General features: G+C 46.4%; 1 protein-coding gene across 1 annotated transcript in view; it reads left to right on the top strand.

Moving 5' to 3' along the window:
- Positions 1-27,681, top strand: part of RNF150 (ring finger protein 150) — a 170,227-nt gene that overhangs the window by 110,649 nt on the left and 31,897 nt on the right. Inside the window, exons 3-6 of the mRNA XM_053658588.1 lie at positions 584-655; positions 2,065-2,147; positions 18,321-18,417; positions 25,093-25,303. Of these exons, the coding sequence (XP_053514563.1) occupies positions 584-655; positions 2,065-2,147; positions 18,321-18,417; positions 25,093-25,303 (463 nt within the window). The remainder of the gene's footprint in view (positions 1-583; positions 656-2,064; positions 2,148-18,320; positions 18,418-25,092; positions 25,304-27,681) is intronic.

Below are 27,681 nucleotides of genomic sequence, written 5' to 3'. Positions count from 1 at the left end.
ATGTATATTTATTTCCCTGTGCCCATATTCATATTTAAACATACACAAAGGAAACAAAATTGGCACGTACAAATGTGATATAATTGGATAGACAGACTAAATATAAACCTAGTTTGGGTCTACATAAGCAAAGGAAATGTCTTAAAATTCCAAATTAAAAGGAATCCACCAACAATAAACCCTGAGTGTGAAAAAAAAGGAGATGAAGTTCATTCTAACTACTCCAGATTGACTGTCTCTGTGTCACAAATTAAATGGCTAGAGTGGCAAATTACTAAACTTATTTATTTTGTGCTAGTCTGCATCGATGTAACCTGCTCCAAAGTCACTGTCAGGCAGGATCTTTCCATGCGCCCCTTGCTTTACATTGGCCATGAGGAGCTTCTCTCTAGCAGACCTCAGTTCCTGGGGCCACTTTGCACCAATATCACCAGTCCACCTCTTCCAGAGCCGTTCATGGACAGGCAGGCCACTCACTTGTGCATGATTCCAGAGACAGCTGCCCTGGTTTGTTAAATGCCATCAGAAACTAAGTCAAGAATCACAGGCCTTTGTTATTAACAAGCAGCTTTTGATGTTTCAGCGCCGACTGGGAGATGCAGCAAAAAAAGCCATCAGCAAGCTCCAGGTCAGGACCATCAAGAAGGGAGACAAGGTAACGGCCTCTTTTCTTTGGGGTGAGGAGCTGTTCAAATGAGCTCTGGGCTCTACTGGCCACCAGAGCAGGAGAGAGAGAAGGATGGGAAAGGAGAGAGAAGGATGCTGATAATTCTCCACTAAGCATCTGTTACTATACCTATCTTGATTAAATATAATTTAAAGCACTTTGTAAAATGCATACACCAAAGTAGTTTGGATAGAAAAATATGAGAAATTAAACAGAAAGTGTGAGAAAAACATATAACGTTGGGATGAAATTAGTATACAAATGCATTACCTTAAATATGTAACTGAATTTAGGTTGGGGCTTTCTAATAGCCAATGCAAAGAAGCAAATAATATGCAGTTTTGAAATGGTAGCTAATTACCTCATTCAGTGACCCACACAGTTTTGTGTTGTTGTTGTTTCTTTTCTAATGACTGTGCCTATGTTAGGACTTGAAAAAGTTTCCCATGAATCTTTGCAGGGAAGGCCACGGTAGGTGCTGGGTGATGCCCTCCACTCGCATCTGCAGTACATGTGGGGAGCATATTCGGAGCTTGTGAAGGTCGGCATCTAGAACCCCACGGCCTTCGCAGCGGGCTCCCTCGCTGTAGGATGATGACAGAAAGCCCAAAACACAAGCACACCTTGAGGAGCATCAGCACAGTGGTGCTATCCACACCTGTGGCCTCTGAAGGTCTCTCTTCAGCGCAGAAGAAAGTGCAGAGCAGTGGATTTGGGGCTCCTGGGGCCTTGTGAGGGATCCCTGGCTCACATGTGTTCCTGGGGCTGTTGCTAGTCTGAGTGATTGATTTGCCCCCCTACTTGTGTGCTGCTGTTTTTCACCTTCCTGAAAATGCTATTGAGTATATGAATAACATTCATTTAAAAACGACTACCAAATTGAAAGTATTTTTTATTACTTGTTCCCCTGAAACATACAATAATACAAGAATGAGGACTATTATATAAGTAATATTTTATGGGGTATTAAGGGGGATTTATAAACTTGGAAAAAGAGTTAGAAACACTATTTTTTAGAGTTGTATACATTAGATTCCCAACGAATGGGTAGATAAAATATTGTTCTGATATTTGTCCATAAATAGTATTTCTCATCTTGGGGTTTTTGCTGTGTCACCTCTAATTATAATGAATAGCATTATTAGCAGTGGTACATAAAACATCATCTCCTCCCAGAAGCACTTGCAGGGAGGGGGACCCAGAAACAAAAAAGTGGAGGTTAGACGGAATGGACGTTAAGCCAATACTCAGTCGATTACTGATGAAGAAACCCCCCAGCCCAAGGCTGTGGAAGCCTGCCTGGCTTTGAGGCGTGCTATTCTTTGGCACGTTACCTGGGCGTTTCCACAAGAGCTGAAGCCACGAAAGTAGGCTCACGTGTGTTTTCTCTGTTGCAGGAAACAGAGCCCGACTTTGACAACTGTGCCGTTTGTATTGAAGGCTACAAGCCCAGTGACGTGGTCCGGATCCTGCCCTGCCGGTGAGTCACCAGGGCCGCCTGCTCTTGACCCGGGCCGGTGTGGCTGGCAGCCTCTGGCTCAGACCTGCCAGGCCCACCTGCCCAGACGTTTCTGTGGGTCAGGATCCAACAACTGGAAACTCGTTCTTTTTGTGTAACCTTTCTCCTTGAAGTGCTTTTCTGATCCTCTTTGCACCAAAAGAAGTACACATATGTGAACTAGAACCACATGGTACAGCGTGATAATGCGGCTCCCAGTACCAGCTGTCCTTGCCGCAGATCTGGGGTGCTCAGGATCAATTCTCAATTTTACAGTGCTGTTTTAATTAAGTGAAGAAAATCTTTAAAATGTTTTCCGAATGATCAGGAAGGGATCAGCAGCCAGAATATGGCCAGGAATGAGTAGGAAGCCCAGAGGCAGATTCCATTTCCCTAGTTTTTTTCATTTTTTGTTTGTTTGTTCGTTTGTTTTTGCTAACAGGATAGTCCCCCACCCAAATGTCTAGATTCTATAGGAGAGAGCCCCAGCATGCAGAAGTGAGTAAATGCCCTCAGTGATTCCCCTGTAATTCCCAACCCCTCTCCCTATGGAAATTTACTCTTACTGTGTCAGAATTCTTTTTGTACAGTTAAAATGAAATAGATTTAAATCACTCAATTAAATTATTTCCAAGTTACCTTGAAAGCTGTCCTCCTGTAATCAAAACCTTTTTTTACAGTTTTTGCATTTGTACAAGTGTTTTAAAAATAAAAATTAAATTCTGCTTTGAAGAAATGGCCCTTGCTCAAAAAAAAAGATTGGCTTTAGAAAGTCTTGAAGTACTAAAATAAATAAGGTAGAAAAATACAAAGGTAGGAAACACACAAAGATATGAAACAATCCATTTATTCATAAAACATTGCATCAATAAGAACTATTTATTAGAAATACAAAAGAAAGTATGTCGTTAGGGGAATCAGTTTAATAATCCCAAAACAATAAAGAAGGGACAAAAAAAACACCCCAGGAAATAAATGCAGAAACTCTCAAGGGGAATGGATCGCACTTGAAATGCTTGCAGGCAACTTGATCATCAGGAAACCAGGCGGGAAGGAAGGGCACTGAGGCAGCCCAGCCAAGGCCTGCAAGTGGGATTCCTTCCGCTGGCTTAGAGATTGCTAACTACCCCAAGGTCAAATCGTAAACTGGACACAAAAAGACTTGAGAGTTCCTTCAAACGTGTGTAGGACGCAAACATTCTCTCTCTGGACACTATGCTTGGTGTTCACTGGGCGACTCCAGAAACATCAGCAGAGAATGGCAGTAGGTAAACACAGAGAGCCTCTCAGCACAGCCCCTTCCATCTCTGCAGACCCCACCCAGGGCGTCAGTTAAAAGCAAGGAAAGTGCTTTCCTTTTTTTTTTATTTCTTGGAGATTGTTCAGAGCCTTGTGAGACTGCTCCTACTTTTAAAAAAGAAAAATCCAAAGCAAATTCAATTTAAATAGCAACTTTTTCCTGAAACTCCAAAGAACCTTACAAATGTAATTAAGAAAATGTTTTCCAAACCAGCTACAGCATTCCTTTAGCTCTGTAATTCACGCAGGGTAAAAGAGCCTGCTCATTCAAAACTCCGTGTTACGGCATCTGGTTACTGGAAGCTGCATAACATCCCAGCCACAGACGTATCTCAGTCCCCTTTGCCATGGCCTGTTGGGTAACATCTGGCTGCTTGTAATTTTTAATTATGATGAATTGCATGGCTTTAGCAGTATTTAGATTGTCATGATGTATGAGGCCAGATCTCCTTTTGCAGTAAAATGTTTTGAAAATACTAAGCAAGAAAAAAATCGCATTTTTATTTTTACTACACTCACATGCATAAAAACTTCAAGGCCGGTTCACTTTGGCCCCAAGCTTTTCCTTTTTGCATCATTATTTGGTTCTCAGCTCATTCCTTGATTCTTTTTGCTTCAGGCTCCTTACTGTCCATCTGCTTTTACTTTCTTATCGTGGGTATTGCTTTAAATAGCAAAATGTATTGCGAATTCCCAAACACAGGTTTTGCTTAATGACTGTTTGATCTTAGACTCACCACACATATTCACTCTTTGAAGAGCTCATGCATTTTTTTCCATGCTGACTTTAAAATCAAGATATCTTTATGCCTGTTGCTCTTATCTGCCAGACAGTTTGCACTAATGGATGTTATCAAACAAATGCACTGGTATTTGCTTTTTGCTAGATAATTTCCTCTGGGGTATTATTGAGTCGTTGCTCCTATGAACTTCATAGACTGTCTTTCCCATTATTTCCAGGCTGACTCATTCACAGAATTCTTTGCATCTCCTTGGAGTCAAAACTGTTTCAAAAACGGTTCCAGTCGGTTGTCTTTCTGCTCTGGTACTCTTTCCTGTGGCCTCCTCACCCCTGACACGCTGGGTGCCTCTGTGCTCTGTCGCTGACGGGCAGGGTCTTTCCATGTCACTCAGGAATGGATGCTCTTGTACCACCATACTTGCAAAAATCATTCCCTTGTTTGTTCCTTTCGGAGACTGTGGCACAAAAATCATTCCCTTGTTTGTTCCTTTCAGAGACTGGCACAAAAATCATTCCCTTGTTTGTTCCTTTCGGAGACCCTGGCACAAGTTAGGAGGAAGTGATACGTGATTTCCCCTCCTCTGTGTAGTCATGGTGCTGACTCCATGGTGATGACTCCAGAGAAGTCGTGCAGGTGCATCTCTACCAGATCTGGGAACGTGTCTTCTTTAACAATAGACCTATGAAATGACACGCAGAGTTGTTTCTTCCTTGTACAAATTCTATTTTAATTAAGTTAATAAACTCTTTAAATGTTTTAGAATGATCATAAGGGACTGATAGCCAGAATATGAGTGAGTAGGAAGTCCAAGGCAGATACCATTTCCCACTTCTTCTTAGTAACAAGAGCAAAATAGGGCAGTGCCACCAAAACTCATAGGAGCTCAGAGAGGGGGCCAGCTTTGTGTGTGCTGTGTTTTCAATTTAGGCTTGACTTTCATGAACAAAAGAAAATGCCAATAAAGAAACTTAGATTTTGATCCAAGAATCTAATTATTTAACTAAAAATTGGTTTTTACATATGAAATTCAAAGCCTGACAAGTAATGATAATTGTACACATGTATACTGCTGTGATTATTGCTAGTACTACAATATAATGTGACATTACTTTTATTAGTAGAACTATTACTGCTCTTACTACTATCACTGTGTCATTCTGACCTCCGCTGCTCCCGTTTTCCTGCAGAAGCTTTCTCACTGAGCTCTCTGCTTCCACTCCTGCCCCTACTTATTCATCCTGACTGAGTCTCTGTAATTATACAGCTAGATTAGCGTGACTCCAGGTACGTTTCAGCAAGTACAGCTTTAAATTCAGTAAGTGTATCAGAAGTATGACAAAAAATTATTTGGGGGAAGAGTCATTGAAATGCACTTCGGTCCTTCTATTTCTCTAAATTCAGGTTCTGCAACAAGGTAGATTCACAGAAAACTAAAGACCTGCATTATTACCTGTTGGCTCCTTACAAGGGAATCAAGTTGGCCGCTGCAGTAGCCATGGCTTTAATCCAGGATTTCAGTATGAATCACCCTTAGGGAACCTGCCATGTGCATCTCCTTAGTTTTTCATCCTCTTCTCTGGGGCGCATCGCCACAGCAGTGCGCGTGTGGGATGACTGCCTCTCTCCCACGAGGGGATGTCTTCATACCGTGGAGGCCAAATAGTGATACCGTCAGAACTGGGTCTGTGCTCGCCAGGTTTGCGGCTCACATGCAGCTGAAAGGTGTTTTTGTAGCCGCATCTCTGACTCTGCTTTATGTCTTTATTCCTCTTTTTCTTTCTTTCTTGGCTTGTATGGCTTTGTTTCAGATATCCACATATCTGCTAAGTCCTTTCTAGGATAAACATTTCTGTGTCTTTAAGACTTTGTCAGCATCATTTTTAATTGTTATGTAGTATCCCATATACCATAATTTATTTGACTCTTCTTGGGCATTTAAGTTGCCCCCACACACACACCTTTTTTGCTGTGATAAGTGGGCCTGTGGTAAATAGCTATGTGTGTAGACCTTCGTTCACATTTTGTGGTATTTCCTTTTTTCTAAGGTTCGGTATTCAAATTACCTAGTTGTTTTTCATAAAGTCATACTAAAACAATTTTCCAGCCAGTCAGCACTAAGAAGAGTATTCCAAGTGGAGAAAACTAGCAGTAAGCAGGAATTGTTAGCGTCTAATACGTGTGTCAGGGTGAGGGGGGAGGGGAGGGTGGCCCAGGCCATTTAGGACCCAAACGCCCAGCCGAGGGGCCCGGCTTGTAGCCAGGTGCTGGGACCCTCTGAGGGGGTGATTTGCACAGCGTGGAACGTGGCTTGCGTGGATCTGACTGGAGTTGGGGAGACCAGTGTGGAGACTATTAACCTGAAAATAAAAGGCCAAGTGAAAGACAGCAAGCATTTATTTGCATAAAGAATAGTTATTCCGGAAACACTGATTCAGGCAAAAACCCAAATGGTGTTCCAAAAAAGGAAGAAAAGTTAAAAGCTCTTATAGTAAGAAGCACGTTATTGAGAATTATCAACCCTGCAGTTTTAGCCCCTTATAGGACTGTCCAGGATAGTTATCAATAATACGTCAGTTGGTCTGAATGATGGATACCAGGTGGTCTGGAAGGTGGGTACCAGGAGGTCTGGTCACGTCCAGTGGTCTGGATAATGGATGTCGGGTGGATATATCTGTGAGTCCTTCAGGGTGTAATTGGGTGGCCTGGATATGGGAGTCCTTCGGGGTAATTAGAGTGTTAAGTTATCTGCAGGTCCAGATGCATATCTAGGCATTAACAAGAAAAGTTTAAGTTCCCAGGCTAGTGAGACCAGGAACAGAGTCTCTCCTCATGCCACAACTTTCGTAACATTAATAATTTCAGCAGCTCGGTTGAAGGGACTCCACTTTACATATTCCTTCTCTCATGTTTTCCTCAAGACTGTTGCAAAGCCAAGGTAGGAAGCGCTGGAGGCCTGAATGGGAGTGGGGCCCTGGGGACACAGAGAGGAGGACGCAGTCAGGAGAATGGGCAGGAGAGCCCAGCGTGAGTCAGCACTGGGGACAGTTAGAAACGGCCACCGGCATCAATTGGTGACTGGTAGATGCACCTGTATTTGTTTGCATTTAAAACATGCTCATGCCTTTTCATTCGGATTCTACACCATGGAAGACAACCCAAGCAGCTAGCACACTGGTGCTCAGAAACCATGACCTCAGAAACAGATTTCGAGCCCTGAAACAGGTTTTCTTTAACACTCAAGACACTTGAAGACCAAGTTTGTCTTATCTTTCGGAGACTTCCTCCTTACTCCTCCAGAGAGCCCGCAACACTCTCATAACTGGGTTGGTGAGGCACAGTCCCCTTCTGGATGGGTGATTGTTTGATTCTTTGTATAAATGCTGTGCTACTCTTCGTCTTTCTCGTCTCTGTTTGAGGAATGAGGCTAAACTTTACTCGTATCACTGTAAGAGCTCTCTTTAGTCACTCAGGACATATAATATAATAGTGGGGGGGGGTTGTTTGAAATTTAAGCCTACATTTTTATAAAGATCAGAGCGTGACTAATAGTTTTCCTTTTGAAAGGGATGGAATGGAGGTTCAGATACAGTAATATGCCAAAAATAGAACGAGTGGCTCCCATTAAAGCACAGGACACACTCGTAGTGAAAGAACAGATGAAGCTCATGGGTGTAAACTGGGGGCACACGTACCCTGCCCGGTGAAGGAATTTCTAATAACATTTCAGTGTCTGAATCAGATAGAACCTAAAAGCGATAGGCCTGAAGATTTGGAAAAAGAATTTTTTGAGGGCTGTTAAAGCAAAGCCCAATTTTGGTCCACTCGGTTTAAGAGATTCTTTGAAGGTCTGTTATGTACCACGCGTCTGCCATTGACAAACGCTCATACATCATCTGCATCCATCTAACCAGTCTGGCAGGTGGCTACTTTTCTTTCCCAGTTGATGTGACCCAAAGACAGGTGACATTAGTAGCTCTGGGCGACACCTAGTATAAAGTACCTAGCAAACAGTAAAGGGACCCATTTTTAGAACTTTCTGAATACACACGTGCATCATAAGACTTCCAGAGCGGTTTGCCTGCCAAGGCCTAGTCTCGTCACAATCGAATCAATGAGAGTTCCTGAGCTAATGTAGCCGAGAGCACAGCAGTACACCCAGCAAGTGGCTGGCATCCCATGGGCCTCCCCGGAAGGCTGTTTGCTCATAGTGGCCTGGAGAGCGTCCTTGTTTTCATTGGGTTCTTCCAACCAAACCCACCCAGGGAAGCTGAGAGCTTCCCCTGCCTCTCCTGAAACCGGGTGTGGGATTCATGCCTGGGACCCTTTAACGATAACCCAAGGTGGCATCGCAGTGGGCTGCGGACACTCATCTGGGAACTTCCCTTTGGGGGCGGGGGAGGGACTCTCATTCGCTCTCCTTGCCAGACAGGACATGGTCATTACAAACACCAGGACAGAAAGAACAATTATACTCTGATCCTGAGGTGGACATCACTTTCATATTTGAAAACTCAAACCATCAACCATCAACTTTTACTGAAAGCATAAAATTAAACACTAGCCCCTGAAGAGGTTTTCTCCAGGGACCAGTCTGATTTTTAGATGAGTCAAATGAACTGAATGTCTGTGTGGACAGAAAATTCCAACCTATTTATGAGTAAAAAAAAAAAAAATTACTAAATGTTGAAATGTGATCAGGGTCCTGACTCGGACGGAGTCCTGTAACTCGTGAAGCAGAAAACAAAGGGGCGCTTTCTAGCCGGGCAAGAACAGCCTGTCCTGACTTTACCCTGCGTGCCTGTGACATGGGCTTGATTAGGAACAGGTTTTTTTCCAAGTTCCCTTTTCTGAGCAGAATGATAAATGTTGGCTGGCTCTCATAAGGTTCGTCTCACCCTTTCAAGTTCAAGTCATGTAAGTTATTGCGCATTCTTGTGTAGATTACTGGGCGTTCTATTTGTCTGTAGATGTGATTGAGAAAATAACTTTCAAGGTTTCCTTGCTAAGTATGACACTTTGAAAATAGAGAAAAGTATACAGAAGTAAACAAAAGTAGTCTTACCACCCAGGAATAAGCATTATTAGTATTGGTATATTCAGTTTTTATAATGTGTGTACAGGAACATCAGATATATTGTTATACATTGTATGTTGATCAATATAAATGGCGTAATGTTAAACGTTGTAGAGTCAGACCATTAATATAATTTTTATTCTACTTTCTTATTGAACATTAAAAAGTAAGCATTTTTCACAGTTAGAAATTATTCTGAAATATCTTAATGGTTTCAGAGTAGCCCATTTTTGAAGTTTAGTTAACCACCCTCCTATTGTTCAGCGTTTAAACTGCTTTCAGTTTTCATCATTATAGAATCATTATCTTAATTGTTTATGTATTATATATATATATATATATCCATCCCTTAGGGTACATCCCTAAAAGTGAACTTACTGGGTCTAAAAGATGTCAAAGGACCTTGATAAGCTTCACCCAATTGCTTTCCTGAAAGGTGGTACCAATTCACAGGCCACTAGCGGGCAGTGGGAATGCTTATGTTGGGGTCACTTTGGAACCAGGGCGTAGTACCATTTCGAGCCCCTTTACCCTTGAGGCAGAGATGGAGGTAGGACTACTGACCGGTCGGTCAGGGGCAGGGAGTGAGTGCCGGCAGGGGAGGAGCAGGGCAGATCTCTCCGGGAATGGAAGCTGCCTGTCTTCATCTGCGTACTGCGTACATGGCTGTGTATAAACTTCCGTCATGAAGCTTTCTGAAGACTTAGCAATTTTTATACCTGCATTTAAAATAATGGAAAAAAATTGTAAGTACCAAAGATGCTATGCTATGGACTTAAAAAAAATAGTTCACTTTGTGCCTTAGGCAAAAGTACATAAAATTCAAGTTCAAAGTGTGCAGATGGTGTTTTCTAATAATTTTTCTTTGATTACTTTGGATTTGTCTGTGTACCCAGCCAAAAATTAAGTGCGTCACTTAATCCAAGGGATTAAAGGAAGGGAACATGAAAGGAGATGGCAGTTCTGGAAAATAATGTCTGATGTGTTACTTTCTGTCGTATTTTCAACAGCAAATGCCACCTTAGGAAAGAAGTCTGGAACTGCCATGACCTTGTTAAATGTGGCATTCTGACTTCAAATGTCCTGATCCCCAGTTATATTAATCAGCTAGACAGACGGGACGAATGCCAACCAGCTTCGCAGCCCCAGCCAAATGATATAATTAGACCAGGGTCAAGTTCGCAGCACAGAGCCTCCCTCCCCCAGAAGCCAGAGGGGTGAGGGAGGCTGGCTAGGAAGGAGGGTTTGGCAATCCCCTCGTAAAGTGCCTTCCCCCAGGATGGATTTCTTCCCCTGCAGCTAAAAAAAGAAACTGAGTTTAGTAGCAAGAGGATCTGATGCAGTGTCTTAGGTTTCCAAGTTGCGTTGGTTTTCCTTTACTACTGTTTAAATCCAGTACTACGAACAACGAGGCGAAGTAATTGGTTGTTTATTATAGTGCTTTAAAAAGCTCTCTACTGTTGTTTGCAAAGCTCTTTTACATATAATAGCTAATCGTATCACAATAGCCTCTACTACAGAGCAGATACCATTAATGCCTCATTATTTTAACACAAACAAAAACAAACCATTAACTTGGAGAGGCTGGTCACAGGGCCCAAAGCAAAGCCAGGCTTTTTGACTTCTAGGCCAGTCTTTCCACTGTGTGGGTTTGACACCTCAGCCCCACCCTCTCCCGGCCCCTGGGGTTGCTCTGCTGTGCTCTCGGCTCTCTGGGAGTATGGTTTCGGCTAACAATCCACCTCAGAAACCCCGATCTTCCTCTAAGCCAAATGTCTGAGAACCCCACACAAACCAGATCACACCCAGCCCAACATCAAGGGTTTTATTCTGTCCACCGTGATTCCAAGCTTGCCCTGGCGGGCCTGAAAACAGACCTGCCTCCCATGCAGAGGGCGGTGCCCGTGCTCAGGGTGTGAACCATGACTTTTTACCACATGCTTTTTAGGCTCCACCAGGTAAACCTGCTAGCGTGGCATCTAGGCCTGCCCAATCAAAGTCCTTATGTTTACAGCAACGGCCAGAATCTGGTCACTATTGGACCTGGGACAGCTTTCTCCCCCTTCCTTTTCTTCTTTTCCTTTTCATTTTAAACAGTGTTTACACAGCCTGAATAGAGGGAAACGCAGTTTCTCATGACTGGTCCAAACCTTCCAGACCAAGCCCGACGGCAGAGTCGCGCCCACATGCAGCCCTGGTCCAGTTGGACAGAGTCTGTGGCAGGAGGGGCTCTGTCTGCTCAAGCGTCCAGATCCACCCAGGGCCCCCAAACACCGCCAGGGGACCCCTGTAAGGACGTGCTGCGTAGGAGACGTGGAAACATGAGACAGTGTGGCAGGAAACAACTTAATGGCGAGCACTTCATCATCTCAAGGAATGCGGGGACGTCTGGCTCAGTCTGCGATTGTTTTCCTCACTGTTCATGCCTCTTCTCCGCTGTCCATCTGCATTACTTCAGGATACTGATTTGGACCCACTTTTTTCAACTGTGTTTCATACTCTCCTAACGCTGTCCAGCTTTCCACCCAGTGGGGTTTCTTCTCCACATTCCAATACGCAGCTGTGCCGTTCATCCTGGCAGCCCCTTGCCCTGGGGCTTCCCTGCCCCAGTCTCCCCACGCCACAGCTCTTCCCCCCCTGTTTCCTGCTCTCCGCACCAAGGCAGTGTCCCCTTCCCTGAATTCGGTGGCACTTTTACGCGTATCTGTTTGTGACCTGTCACTCTCTCTACATGTTGCACTCACACACTTAAAACAGTTTAGTGCACCGTGCATCTCCCTACAAGCCTATCAGTTCTGTGTTCGGAGCATCTCACCAACAGGACACGTGTCTGACTCCTCCGTGTACACCCCAATGCCTCACCGTTGTACCTCAATGATTTCGTTACTCCCTCTTGATTTTCTTACTTTTTTTCTCAGAACCCCGAATTCCTAGCAGTGACTTCTGGAGTCTGTTTTGGCATCTCTCCAACAATACACAGAAATCTATTCTTTCTCAGGCTTCCTCCCAGATAGCTATGAATCCCACCTTCTCTTCTCTTGCAGAGTTCTCTTTAGCTCACAGGGGCAGGGGTGGAACCTACTGGTCTGCACAACCCAGCACAGAAAAAAACACAGAGCATCCACGGTGCAGTGAGCGCCTGGCTTGCCGGTTACTGGACCACAGGCACGGCACGAGGGTCGGGCAGAGGTCATGCACAGGGAAGCCAGTGTTTCCCCTGTGCTTTTCTCAGGCATGGCAGTCAAGATGCTAGTGAAGTCCTCATTGAATTCATTTTAGGAGCTGTTGGACAAATCAGAAAGTGAATGAGAGCAATTTAGGATTCTTTTGTCATGGGATACTTCCTCCTACGCAGCAGCTCGGTCAGCACTGGGGAAGTGCGTCACCAGTCATTCCGACCGAGGGATGCTGTGCCCACAGCCATTCATCCACGTTCCCAAAAGGAGACTTGGAAGGAGTGGCCCTGTGAGGTATCTGCCAGGCAGTTGAGGAAGGACACGGGCTCCTCTACACCCTTCGTGTCCTCGTTAGGAGCCACTGGCCCCCAGAGGAAGGCACAAGTCTCTCATGCGTTGGAGTCCGTGGAAAGGAGGCAACTGCTTCCAAACGGAGCTCTGCCACAGGAAGCTCGCTCACCAGGAAGTGCACCATGTGATCCAATAACGACTTGGGGAACTTGAACTTCAGGGATTCTTTTCTCATACACACACAATACTCAGCACACAATACTGAGAGCGTGCACTACGCCAGGTGTGCTACTAGGTTTTGAAAATAGAAGCACTTCCTCTCTGCTTGTCGAAGGTGTCACCGCTTGCTCAGGACACAGCACAGTAAGCCAGGGCAATCATGCCAGCATCGGTTCTCAGTGGTCAGTGCCAGCAGTTGAAGTATTTTCAATTTCACCCATATATAAAGAAATGATTCAAACAGACAAACAAAAAACAAATACACAAAATAGCATGATACTCTGGCTTCGTGCTATTCAAGTACCAGGTAGTATTCTAAGTGTCTATGTTCTTTGTCCTTTAATTGTCATAACAGTCCTCTAAAAGGTTATCCCTGACAACAGTGATACTTTGAAGAGTCGTGGTGACAATTAGAGAACACTGTCATAGAATATCCAAGGTCATGGAGCTAAGGCCTGGTCTTCGAACCCTAGAAACCAGAGCACATACCCGGCTGCTGTGACAAATTCAGAGGAACAACTGGGAGGAAAGGAAAAGCAATGGCTTGTGCTTGGTAGTTTGGAGAGGAGGTGGGACCATCAGGGAGAGAAGGGACGTCTGAGTTGTGACGTGACATACGAGCAAGGTTTGCCACCCCTGAAACACGGACAAAAGTATGAGGAGGGCGTTCCAGCATTCTGATGCGAGTGTGGGGTGAACAGGGGCCTAGCAGACACGACAAGGTCAGATAGGGGTGCGTCTTTGAGGACTGCGCCCAGGCTGGCTTGGTGCTCTAGCCAGGGGAGGCAGCTGAAGTGTCTTGCGTCTGGGGAGTAACACCCCACTTGTAGTTTAGAGAGCTAAGGCAAGACAGAGGAGCCAGGCCAGGTCAAGAAGATCACCGGCAAAAAAGTGGGTATTGCTTTCCAGGGCATTTCATGATCCACGTTTGAGAATTTAGAGGAGAGGTGCCGGGGCTGCCTGCGCCTTGTTTTCCAGGTGCACTGGGTGTGGAGAATGGGGAGGGCAGAGCCTGGGAGGTTCCCCGTTCACCATCAGTCGGGTGGACTGTGGTCCGAGGGGAGGCCTGACGAGGCCTCTCACTTTTCCCTTCGCTTGTGCCAGATCCTCAGCCTCTGTAACTAAGATACCGCCTCCTTGAAGCTGGAACACAAAAGTACTTTTGGAAAGAAGAACATTTTTAATTTCTCCAACTCCCCCACACCTGCCCACAACAGTTTATTGGGGAGGTGGGCAGTGGAGTGGAGCTGAGCAGAACAGCGAGGGCAGTCCTGGGCGAAGGCCAGGTCGGGTCCTGGCTCTGCAGCTTATGGGCTCTTGGGGTAACTGAAGCCACTTTAATAGGCGTCAGCTTCCCACTCCATAAAATGGGAAGAATAATTTTACCTCGGAGGGCCGTTGTGCATTAATAATGTATGTTACATACCTGGAACGTAGTAGGCATTTGGTAACCAGTAGGTATTGTTTATTAATTAAGTTAAATTAATATTTAAAACTCACTCTTATTTCATTGACAACTGCACAACTAAGATTCTGAGGCTCCGAAGGAACATTTCAACTCCCCACGGACACGCTGGGTGTGCTGTTCACGTAGCTGACGGTGTCTGGGAGAATGGCGTGCTTAAGTCCCCGTGACTCAGAGTCTTGGGTGACCATGTCACGGAGGGGAGCGAAGCAGCTTGCACTGGAGCCGAAAGGAAAGCCGGGGGACCCTACTCTCGATGGCAGGTGGCGAGTCCTGATAGCCTGCAAACGGGAAAGAAATGCACAGGCCAAAATAGCCCTTCCTCCTGCAGGTGAGGGAAACATATATCATTTAGCGGAGGTGGGATTCACACATAAGGTAAAAGGTCAACAGAAAACAGGAATAAGTAGATAGGGAAATGGGCAGAGCTGGGTTTTCAGCGCTGCTAAAAATGTGAGGGCTTATTTTATTATTCATGATCCTCTTGGAACCATCATGCAGCCGTTGGCATCCTTTCTAAATGCTGGCTGCCCTTTGGTGAGTGAGGAACGAGGAAAGTTTGGTGAACCCCTTGTCAGGATCGTTAAGAGACAGAGAATCTCCTCCTTCTGTTCCTCTGACTGCACTTCGTGGCTGCCCGGCCTTCGTTAACACGCAGGGAAGGCCCACGCTCCACTGAGAACCGTACAGAAAGGAAGGGTTGAGATGGACTTTGCCTCGGAGATGTTTACTAAACTATGGGTGCCTTTCCCTAAATTCCACATTCTTTCCTTATTCCATTGCTTATTTATTTAGTCCAGTGACTTTTATTTTTCTTTCTATTTGGAAGGGAAAACTTGTTCTGCAATCCAGTTGTAAGGATACAGTCTGTGTGTGATGGTTAGTGTGAGAAAGACGGTGCTAGAAATGTTCGTTAATAATCCATGTGATTGCTCTAGGCGTCATTTCAGCACTTTTTTTTTTTTTTTTTTTTGGTCCTTAGTTCTCTCTTTGATTTTTTAAAAATTTCCAGTGACTCGTTTTCAACACTAGAAAACGGGTCCAGGAGTGTGGCCTTTCCACGGCCTTTGCATTTCGGTTTCCAGGGAGCCACTGAAGGGCTGTGCCTCTGTCTGGAAAGGAGGGGGCTGGTCTTACTCATCTTCGTACCCAGCTCCCAGCCCAGAACAGAATGGAACAGGGGCTGATGTAACTCATACTTTATTTTAAGAAGATACCTCTGGCAGGGAAGAGTGGGAGCACGAGAAGAGGGCGAGACTGCTGGCATGGAGACCAGTGTGGATGTCACTGGAATAACACCAAAAAAAAAAGACATTGAGATTATGAATGAGGCAGCAGCCCTGGGGAAGGAGAGGCGGTGACCACGAAAGACATGGAGGAAGAGCGGGTCCGTGGGCCTCAAGGACCAAGTGCAGGCAGCAAGGAGTGCTGGGGCCCTTGGTGAATATCCGTCTACAGAGCAGATATTTCTTGAGCATCATCTGTGTGCCAAGAACTATTCTAGATGCTAGGGTACAACAGTGAATCAGGCAAACAAGGGTCGTGTTCTCACTGAGCTTATATTCTCGTTGGAGCATGGTCAGGTTCTCCAGAGAACCGCTACGTAACACCACGTGTTTCCAAGGAACTGGCTTCCCTCATTGTAGGGGCTGGCAAGTCTGCAGTCTGCAGGGCAGGCCTGCAGCCGGGAACTCTGAGCAGGAGCTAATGCTGCCTCCTGGAGGCAGAACGTCTTCTCTAAAAAGCTTTTGCTCTTAAAACCTTTTAACTGATTAGAATAGGCCCATCTACATTATTTGGGGTAATCTCCTTTACTTAAAGTCAATCACATCTACAGAACACCCTAGATTCGTTTTGGCGGAAGAGCCTGGCCCAGCTGACACATAAAACTAACACAAACCACCACAGAAGAGGTAAGAAAGACCCACGTGTGGAGAGAAATCAGTCAGGGCGTTAGAGAATGAAGACTGACTTCTGTGGAATGGACACTCAGGGAAGTCTTCTCCATGCAAGTAGGGAGCTGTGTATCTTACAGGTGAAGCAAAAGAACCTGGAGATACTGAATGGCTTCTTTAAGCTCCAACAGCTAATGATGAGCCCTGCCCTCTCCTCAGTCCAGCACACGTTCAGGAGACACGGCAGAGCCTGCTGCCCGGCACGGTCAGAGGGACCAGACTGTGTGACTGTGTTCCCAGGAGGATCACCAGGTGGTGGGCAAGTTCAGGGTGTTTCCTGAGTGTGGAGCCTGAACCCAGGGAGGGAGGAATTGCTGGGGACGATGGTGCCCAAGGTGCAGCCTCTATCTGTAAGCAGTCTCAGCTCCACACTCACTGCACTTCTTCCAGTGCCCGGCGCAGGGCTTTTGTCTGGCTGGGGCTCTGCCTAGGACACCCTCCTTCCCCTTCCCTCCCCTTCCTGAGGACAATGTCTGGGCAGCCCTCAGGTCTTCTCTTTGGTACTTCATCAAGAAACTCTCCTCCTCCTAATCCTCCCAGCTCCCTGCCCTTCTAATGTGGTACTTAGCACCATTGTCATTAAGTAGCTTATACATATTATTATTTCATTAATGCCTGCCTCTCCTGTCATACTAGCTAAGGCAAGGAGCCAAATCTCTATCCTGGCGACTCCCGATGATGAGTGCAATTCTTGGCAGACGCTCCTAGTTGGACAAAGCGTGGGTGAGGGAATAATGGCGTGCAATACATACCTTCCAGCCTGCAGGGCATCCCAAACAGTAATCTGCAAACACAATGACACATCCAGACTGCCGCTCTCCCTTTTTCTAATTGCCAGTCTGATCATACCCTGTATAGGGCTAATCCCATCCTTGGCACACGGGCACTTCCCAGGTTCAACTTAAAAGGCAGCCCCTTCCTGCACTCATCTCCGATTTGGGGGGGTCTTTTTCAAGCATTTGGAAAAATGCACCCTCACACAAAGAACATTTTGAGAACTGTTAGGGGGAGAGAAGAGGGAGTGAGAGGAGAAAGCGCAAGGCCCCCGGGTACTGAACACCACCAAGGAGAGAGGGCCAGGCAGGGAGGGACTGTCCTGAAGAAGCCCCCACCCTTAAGAAAGGCCATTATCTCTCTTCGTGCCCCAGACAGGAATCTCTGACTGCCTCTGCCCCTGGTCTGGGATCTTGTGGGTGAGAAGACGAGCTTCTGACTCCAATAGTCTTTCCATACGTCTGAGTGGGCCCCTGAGAGCCGAGTTGAAAGGAAGTTCCATTAGGAGCCCTCCCACATCTATCAAAGGACCCCTTACCTGCCATGCAGACGAGAGCTCCGGGACTGGCCCAGGGGGGCGGCAGCGGAGTTGAGCGTATCAGCTGTACAGACAGTAAAGGTTACAGCACCTTTCACCCTGGCTTCTGGTTTGACAACCAGCAGCCATGACAACTTCAAAGGTCATCCGCCTTGTTCAGTGCTTCGGGAACTCTTCTGCCCTTTCTGTTAGACCCCAGATAGTGATGGAAATGAGCCTTTATTTTGCAGCTGTCCTCTAACTGTGAGAAAAGAAACTCTGGCATTATGCAGATGTAACATCCATCCAGTTATCCCGAAAGGCCTGTGCGAGGTTCCCTCCTGGTATTCCTTCCAGTAAACATTCTTCCTGCTGAGAAAGAGGAAAAGCTCTGTGTCTACATCTTCTACATTTTCTGAAACTTGGACTCATGTAAGGCCCCTCCCGGGGTCCAGACAAGTTTCCACGGCATCGCCTCAGGGGATAACAGGAAGCACATGGGCCCAGGTGTCAGGAGACGGAAGTTCAAGTCTTGGCTCTGCCCCTGAGCAGCCCCGTGACCTTGGACGAGTGTCTGGGCGGTAGTGGACTAGGGAGTCTCTGCAGTTGCCGCCGCTCTAAGATGTATGGTTCTCATTGCAGGCATCTTTTCCACAAGTCCTGTGTTGACCCCTGGCTCCTAGACCACCGCACCTGTCCCATGTGCAAGATGAACATTCTTAAAGCCCTAGGGATCCCGGTAAGCACAGCACAGCCTCCAGCATCGTGATGTCTGTCTTTCTGCATTACCCCCAAGCAGGGAGAAAACCTCGCTCCTGGCTTTGCTCTGGCCCCTCGACCCCATAGCAACGGTGTCACCCAGTGAGGCCCCAGAGCACTCCCAGGTCTGAAAACACTTCTCTCCTCTTCTCTCGGTCTGAGGGTCTGAGTACGTCATGCCCTCCTCCCCCGCCCACTGGGTCTGTCCGTCAGTCCGGAGCTGCCTGTGGAGCCCACAGGCTTCTCCTTCAAGATGTAGCGTGCGGGGCAGGCGGGACACCAGCAGAGGCCCAAGGGGCCAGTCAGGGCCGAGGTGCCCTCTTGTATCATTACCCCGGCACTGTCATCACAGAGCTCTGCAGGCCACATGTCGGATTGTGCCCCGGTCCCCTCGCGTCCAGCGGAGACAAGCTCTTCCCAACCCGGGAGGGGAGGACAGCTGCTGAGGGCCTGGCTCAGAGCCTCCGCTGACCCCGGGTCTCTGGGGAGACCTTTGAGTGAGTGGGGAGCCAGAGGCACTTAATTCTAGTGTGACCGTCCAGCTGGTGCCTCCGTTCCATGTTTTATAAAACTGAGTTGGTCCACCAAGGCAGCTGGCTAGCTTGGCACTCCAAGGAAAGACACTCCCAGATCCCCGGCAAGTGAAGCCCACAGGCCCAGACACCCACCGGCTGCCGTGGGAGCGCAGGAGGCAGCAGGCCACCCAGTCGGAGGGAGAGCGGTCAGAGCGGCTGAGAGACTGAGGCACCGAGAGGAGCCAGCCAGGCGGGCTGCAGACACCGGCCTCCCCCACCCCCGCCCCCACCCTCCACTACGTGGCACCCTCCCTGTGGCCTCCCTCACTGCACTAATGGCAGAGAATAAAGAGAATGCTAATGGTCCCGAGATGTCACTGAAGCAGGAAGGATCAGATCAGATATCAGAGGTTTTCTTTAATGCTAAAGGCTAATCATTTGAGGACTGTCAGAGAGACTGTGCTGGGGAGGGCACACCTGAAGCATTATGAGGTCACGCGTTGGCTGAACTTTCTACCCTGAACCCGCTGCCTCTGTGCCAGCCGTATGCCGATTTTTATGGCTGGTACACCAGGCACAAATCGACTTGTGAGACTTTAGCTTTCAGCTAGATTTTGAAAGGCACTGCATTAAATTTTCAGAGCAGAGTTGTAAATGCATCATGCATTCGAGGTGAAGATCAATCACTGGGAACATGAAATACCAGAAAACCCGACACCTCTACCAGATGCTGGTGACTTAGAAAAGGGACTGGATGTTTGCACTTTTCACATTCCTGGCTGGAACTGGCTTTTACAAGGGAGGGGGGAAGTGCGTGCGTGTGCTTGCACATGCATACGTGTGCCTCTGGTGCCCAGTCTTTGGAACACATAACAATTGGAGGTAGACAGGCACATCATGGGACCTACTTCCTATCACTCAAGGTATTTTCAAAGCTCTGAAGTGTAGATTCCAACGCTCCTTGGTCGAGATGGTGAAACCAGATTTTGTACCAAATATCCTAGAACTCCAGACTTCTCCTGGGGAGGCACAGCTTCTCCAGAAACTACCTGTAAATGAGTTGAGAATACAGCTATTAATTATTCCGAATTAATGGGTTGCCATTTGGCTTGTTTCTAAAACAATAGACTTGTCACTTTTAGGCCAGCTATGGCCTTCTGACCAGGGTTTAAACCCATCACGTCTGGATAGGAGTTTACTTAGCTCGCCTGAGTTCCAGAAAAATAAAGGTCAGTAGCATCTTTTGGATTTCACCAAAGGCTGTCAAAGGCCAGCCGAACAGGAACGTTCGGGTCTCCAAGCCCACCCCAGAGAGCAGAGCGCCCTCCTGAGGCAGGCACATGAGTAGGCCGGTTTTCAGACCGAGGTGCAGGGCCCCCTCCATTGCCTGCCTGGGGCTTCTCAGGTCTTGTCCTGGGGGGTGACACCGAAGGCTGGAGCTGGGAGGAATTTTGGATGTCGTTTCCACTCCATCCTCTGTCCTTGGGTAGCGCCAGGCCTAAATTATGCCAAAGAGATGACATTTTTCGTCATCTCGCATGACAGAGTGCGAGATGGGAGTTCTGTCCCATGCATAGAACTTTCCATGTCACTGTACAAGCTCATGGCCTTCTCAACTAGAAAACACACTAGCGTTAAACAGCCTTCTCAACTAGAAAACACACACTGGAGCTAACCAAAACCGTTCTCATGGACCTTAGAGAATCGTTTTACAGTCTTCCTGAGCTCCTACACTCCAGATCCTCATCATCAAGGAACGTTGAAAAGAGCCTGTCACTTTCTCTGATACACGGTGCCTGTTGGTCCTTCGTCTCTGACGCCTGACAAGTGCTCAGTGAATGTCCTTGACCCTGGAGCCCATCACAGCTGAAAGCTGCTGGTCACAGAACCGTGCTTATGAAACTTACCCCATCCTCCTGTGAACGAGGCCCACTCCCCGACCACTTGGTTGTCATCCTGATCTGCTACACAGTCCAGACACGGGCGGCAAGGGCTTTGGTTTGTTTGTTTTATTGTCATTGTTTTTAACTGAATGTCCCTGTGGCTGCCTGTGCTGTGAGGCAGATAAATTTAAGTTGAAATCTAAGAGCTGGAAACATTTTCAGCTTGTTAAGGGGGTTTCCTCCAAAATGAGCAGGAGAATGAAAGCACAGCTCAGGGCTCACAAAGTCCCCATTACAGTGGGTAGCTTTTTTCCTTATATGTTCCTTATATTTTGCCAGGAAAAATAAGATACGGACCTGAAAGTGCGGGGAGGGGGGTCCTTTATCATCGGAAGTGTTTTCATCCCTTTATCTACATTATTCTGCTTCGCCCTCCTTTGCTTCAGGTCTAGCTGTGACCTTGTGAGGTGGCAGAACACAGGTGAATATGCCCGTAAGGTACCAAATAAACTGGGTTTTTCTGTCCCAGCAAACACCGTCTGCCATCACCGTTACCCAGGTGTGACTCGGATGACTGAATAGGAAAGCCTGCATAGCTGGCGTATTCACAGATCCCTAACTACTTGGCAGTTGGTGTACTTGAAGCATTTCCACGTGCTGACCTGAACTTGAATAGCTATGCCTTGTCCACAAACAGACGGTATTTAACATCTTTCACTAAAAAACATTATGACCATAATTCCTCTTAGAGGGCTGTACATTGGGTTTCCTTTTAAATAGGCTACGTGATGAACTATTTAGAGTGGGTATAAATGGTGAGATGTAGTGAGGTCAGTGCATTAAATATTCTATCTAACGCAAATCACTTATGTCTGCCAGCAGTCTCACTGAGCTAATTCTCCTTCTCTTCCCTCCCCCTGCTCTGTTAGAGATGAAATATTGGGCCTGCTAGTCCACAAAGCAAAGTTGAACGTCCTGCATCAGAATTCATTTAAGAAGTTTTTAAATGAAGGAACAATATCAACAAGCCAACAGCATTTGAAGTACACACCAGTTGTCACATATACGATGGCATTCAGATGTGTGTGGCTGAAAGGACAGCCACACCGGGTCCTCACTGGGAACCCTCTCCCTCCCTGGGGACCCGCACAATGGGTTTGGCTTAGCAGCATCTTTACATAGTGTAAGGAGGGGGAAGGGTTGTTTTTCCTCCTCGCTTCTCCAGCCAGAGCCCTATAAATTAGACTTATAAAAGATTAACAAGAGAAAATCAAACCAAAGTTTATTATCACATGCATCATGCATACACATGGAAACAACTAGTGATGAGTAACTCAAAGGGGTGGTTAGAACTTGAGCATCTTCAAGATGCTCATTACATCTCTAACAGAACAGGGGGAGGGAAGAGAAAGAATTAGCTCAATGACACTGTTAGCTGACATAAGTGATTTGTGTTAGATAGAATATTTAATGCACTGACCTCACTGCATCTCACCATTTGTGCCCACTCTAAATAGTTCGTCAAGTAGCATCTTCAAAAAAGTTTTTGAGAAGCAATAAAACAAAAGAAAAAGACTTTGAGTTTCCCGACCAGCACGGAGGTCAATACGTGGAGGAAACTGATGTCAGAGAGGTCGTGTTTGTAAGGTTTGTTGGTGCAGATTTCTGAGTGGCTCCCCGATCTCTGATGGTGAGAATGCTCTTTCCTTCCCGGGGCGGAGAGGGCCCACCTTTGCAAATTTATGTCCTGCTTTTAGGCACATAGTAGGGAGGGCAAAGAGCATTTCTTTATCTACTTTTCAACTGTTGCAGCTCAAAATAATCCTTATGCCAATGTAGCAAATTTTGCGATGGCTTATTCTGCTACCCGCCAGCAGTGTGCCTTCCCTTGGCACAGAATTTGTCAGTTTTCGAAGTATTTTCTCAAATCCTCCCTTAATCTAGACCAGAGTCTTATGTTCTCAAGTCTTCAGAGCAGTAACCCGAGACTCAGATCAAATGTTCAGATCGGTGTTTACTGACCACTTAATAATTGTCAGGCACTATGTGGAGTCTTGGAATTCAGGAGCCATGTAATGTATTGTGCAGTTGAGTCACTTTAGAAAGCTGTGTCTCACATCTGTGTGGAATCTAAAAAACTAAACTCATAGAAACAGAGAACAGACAGTTGCCAGGGGCAGGGGTTGGGGGTAGGCAAAATATGTGAAGGTGTCAAAAGGTACGAACATCAAATTATAAGATAACTATGTTCTGGAAATATGTGCATCGTGGTGACTCGTTAATAACACTGTCTCGTACACGTGCAAAAGTTCTCATCACTGGAACCAAATGTAACCGTGCGAAGTGATGGGTGTTGACTAAACTCATGGTGGTGATCATTTGGCAATACATGCATGCATCAGATCATCATGTTGTACATCTTAAGCTAATATAATATCACATGTTAATTATACCTTAATAAAACTAGCATTCTTTTTAAAATGCAGACCAGTAGAGTGGGACACATGCAGTAACCAATGAGCATAATAGCATGGGGGAAGTATGAGTCAGGTGTTACAGTGCTGAGGGTGAGTACCTAGGAGACGACCCCTGGAAAAGGTGTCACGAGAGGGGTGATCAGGAGCTCACCAGGAGGGCTTGGGCGGGACCTTACAGTGGGGACAGGAAGCAGGATGCCTGGGCAAATGCTGCCCTGAGTGGGAGAACAGCATGAGCTAAAGCTCTGAGATGGGGAATACTTGGTGTTGGGTGTGTTCCCACAGCCCGCAGGTGGGGCCAGAAAAGTGGGGAACAGGATATACTGGGGAGGAAACGATAGGAAGATCAAGAGACCCATGAAGGGGCGAGAAATGTTCATTACAGACCCACTCACGGCCAACGTCATAGTCAGTGAATGGGGTGGATCGGTCATTCAGTGAATTGACTTTCGACAACCTGAGTTTCAGTGAATTGACTCACTTCTAGTAGGGACAAACAGGCAAAGAAAAGAGAATATAGGAGAAAAAAAGGGAATGAGCTGAATTTGAGTTTTTGGTGGGGGGTGGTGATTTCCAGCTGACTGTTGGAAGCACCGGGGTGGTGCTCAGGAGGCTGGTTTATGAGCAGAAAACAAAGACAAGAGTCCAGGGGTTTGAACATCTTGCTTCATGCTCCCAGTGAGTCTGGGAGCTGCGGAGTTTCTCTTTCTGTGAACTTTTAACGCAATGTAATCAGTGTCAACCCAGAGCATTCCCACCTCCCGCCCACTTTGGTCTTTATCCATCGGGAGTGCAAAACCATTTCATTGTCATTCCAGGCGATGCTGATGTTCAGACCAGAGCAAGAATAATATAATAATAATAATAATAATAATTCATTTTTCAAGCTGATTTCCCTCCATACCATCTCTTTTATGAGTTTAGGGAAAGATATAACAACAGAAAGTCTTTTTAAAAGCTGCTTATGCAGAAGATTAAATATATTCAATATCACTTCAAACAGCAGAACTAAGACCAAAGAGTAACACTTGCCACGTTGCCCAGTAATGGAATCGTCTAATGAAACTTGGCAGCACAGGCTGCCTTGCAGAGCAGAGAGCTCCCATGTCTATGTTCAAGTGCATCCTGGGGGGCGGAGGCAGTTACACACAATGGTCGCACCTCAGTGTTAGGATTCTGAGATTTCCATGCAGAGGATTTGACAAATATCTGATCATAGGCCTGTTAAGAAAATAGGGCTTTTTTTTTTAATGGCTGGTCTTTGGCTTACATTTAACAACAACATCAAAACAGTAGCCTCGCCCTGTGTTTTACTTGTGTGTTTGTGTGTGTGTATCTGACAGTGAGTCAGAATCTGTCCCCCTCTCGTGACATCGGTATATTTGAAATAATTCAGGGCTCACTGGAGGTCACTGGGGGTCATCATCAGGCTGCGAGCTACTTACTTCCCAGGTGAGGAATAAAGCCTCTGTATAAGGAAGGGCTGTCATTATAAATGAGTATCATGTTATTACTCCCAGTAATTACATGAATGTATAGATGTTGCTACTCCTAGATTTAAAACCTCCTATCTACCTCTAAATGGAACCTTCGGAAAGGGAATTTTGGAAGCCATTTTTATGTTCATTGCAGAGCTTTATGGGGAATGTTTTTAATAAACTGTGTCAGGAAGAAAGCAGTAGAGAACGTGGGCTTCCATCAAGACAGTCTTTAGGCTTTAAACACTGCGCCTCTAACCTCATGATACACACTGAGAGCAGACCCTTTTCTGCCCCGTCAGCCCAATGCCGACTGCATGGACGACTTGCCCACCGACTTCGAGGGATCGCTGGGAGGCCCCCCAACCAACCAGATCACAGGCGCAAGTGACACCACCGTGAACGAAAGTTCAGTCACTTTGGACCCTGCCGTCCGCACTGTGGGAGCCCTGCAGGTGGTCCAGGATCCAGACCCCGCCCCGCAGGAGGGGGAAGTCATCTTTTCTACCAACAGTAAGTCTCTGCTCAATGGTGCCGCGTTCAAAGGAGCTGTTTGTTGCCTTGTGGGAGTTGGAAAAAGACCCATTTCCTCAAGAATTAAAAAAAAAAAAAAAACCCTGCCATGTTAAACAATTACACCTGTTAGGCCTTTAGAAGCCCAGCTCTTTACAGAGCCAGCGGGGCAGACAGCACACCTGCCTCTGCCCTCCCTATCTGCACATGAACACCAGCTCTGCACACACCTTGTGCTACCTGGAGCAGGTAGGGCGGCAGTCTGGCCTGGAGAATGGAGGGCAGTTAAGAGAAGCGGCTGCAGGGGGTGCTCACTGGGGCTGGGGTGGGGCACAGCCCACCCCCCGTGTGTGTGCGCGCACACGTGTGTGCCTGCACGCCTGAGTGTGCTGGTTCGGGCTGCCTGCAGGAGGGGCGCCACCCTGTGGCTGCAGGACCCAGATGTAAATGGCCCCCCTTCCAATGGGCATTTTCCCAGTACGACCTCACCTGGCACATGTGGCGTAGAGAAATACTTTTGGGGCTCCCTCCCCATCTCCTGCACGGGCTCTAACTCAGCACCGCTCTGCTCGATGTTAGTTACAAAAATATTGAAGTACCTGTTATCGGTGTAAGATTGAAGCAAAAGCCTGAAGCATTTACTCCTCAGTCTAGTACAGTGGAGATAACAGTGTCAGGGGTTCTAAGAAAGTCAGCCTGCAAATTAATGTAGGTTGCAGGTTAAAAGGGTGGGTGGATATTGCAATTTTTAAATAAGAAGGTGTCTTCTGTTCCTTGATAGAAATAACTGGTTCACTACAGAAAAGCAGACGAAAGCATTTTGGGGTATTTCCTTTTAAGCTGGCCTTTTAAAAATATATTTGTGATGCTTAGACAATTTATAAAATCATTGATGCAGAAATGTAAAGAGATCATTTTTCTAATTGAGGGAACATAATGGTCCTCATTGTTAAAAGATCGAGAGGTGAAAGAAAGGATTTGAAAAATTCGAAAAGCACTTAGTACCCATTTCCCAGAAATGATCGCTGTCAACCTTTGTGTGTGTTACAACCTGAGAGTCGGTCACAATACGAATGCCGAAGGGGCTGACTATGGAGTGTTGTGACCACAGGGCTCTCAAGGGACCTGGGCAAACAGCAACTTGGTGACAGATATCTGCCCCTGAAGGTTTGTTAGTTTGGGTTGGGTAGGTATTTCACCTTGACTTTTAGAGGCATAAGGACCACAGCGTTGAAATGCTGACCATTTAGCATTCAAAGTCCTTAAAGATAGGTTTAGATCCCTTCATTTTGAAGGATCAGAGCGTGGCCATCCAATGTTAATAGTGTGAACCAGAAAAGCAGTTTTAAATTTTCTGTGTTCACACTAAAAAAATGAGTGAAGCTCATTCTAATAATATTTTAACTTAATATATACAAAATATTTTACATTTTTTGTACTAACTCAGAATGTGGCGAGTAGCTCACACGGCACATCCCGGTTGCACTAGCCACGTGGCTCCGTGTGGGAGGTCACAGGCTCAGAATCCTAGTCATTTAGGGGTGGGAGAACCTGGAGGTCATTTAATCTTCACCATGGTAACTTCTCATTCTTACCAGGGGAACATTGTGGTCCAGAAGAGTAAGTGTCTGGTTCAAATCCAGGACTAAGTTCTCTTTTCAGAGAACAAGATTGTCCCATAACATTTCTAGTCGTTGGGCGTCTTCCACTGCCACCAGCTGTGTCGTCACCAGTGGCCTTTGTGGGGGACGTTGGAAGGCCTGATAAAGTTTGCTAGCAGTTCACAACCCCTGAAGACTTGAGTCTTTTTTGAGCCCATGAGAAGAACCAAGTCAAAAATGCATTATTTTCCTTACAATACACTGATTTTTTAATATTCAGGAGAAAACGGGTCTTCCATTAGATTTCTTATTTTGAAAAGTAACGGCATACTTCGTACATCTCCATAGAGCCCAGACAGCAAACAAAAAGGCACAGCGTGTGGGTTAAAAGTCACCCAGAGATGACATGGAAAAGTACAGTCGGTATCCATATGATTTATATAATCCATACGCTGAGTTTGCCTAAGGTGGGCTGCCAGCGTTTAGCTCACAGCAGGCATCCAACAGATGTTGACGAAATGACCTGAGGAGAAAGAGTTCCATCTAAACTTGATGCGATAGACACCCCCTCAATAGGCAGCGTGTCAGTCTCGTAAACTTGAAGCAAGAAGCCCCTGTTCACGACAGAAGGGCCAACGCCAGGTAATTTCAGAGGAAGGAGCCGGTGGGGCCCAGAGTCAACAGGGGTGCGATCACGTCCGTGCTCAGAAGACAGACGGCGTGTATACACATACCGCCGGAGACACCAGTCTTACAGCCACCGAATTTTTCCACAAC

This window comes from Artibeus jamaicensis, unplaced genomic scaffold, assembly GCF_021234435.1.
Source record: "Artibeus jamaicensis isolate MK-2021 breed Jamaican fruit bat unplaced genomic scaffold, CSHL_Jam_final scaffold_537, whole genome shotgun sequence".
NCBI classification, from domain to species: domain Eukaryota; kingdom Metazoa; phylum Chordata; class Mammalia; order Chiroptera; family Phyllostomidae; genus Artibeus; species Artibeus jamaicensis.
Note: the sequence above shows the minus strand (reverse complement) of the source record. Positions and strands in the feature narration are given on the sequence as shown.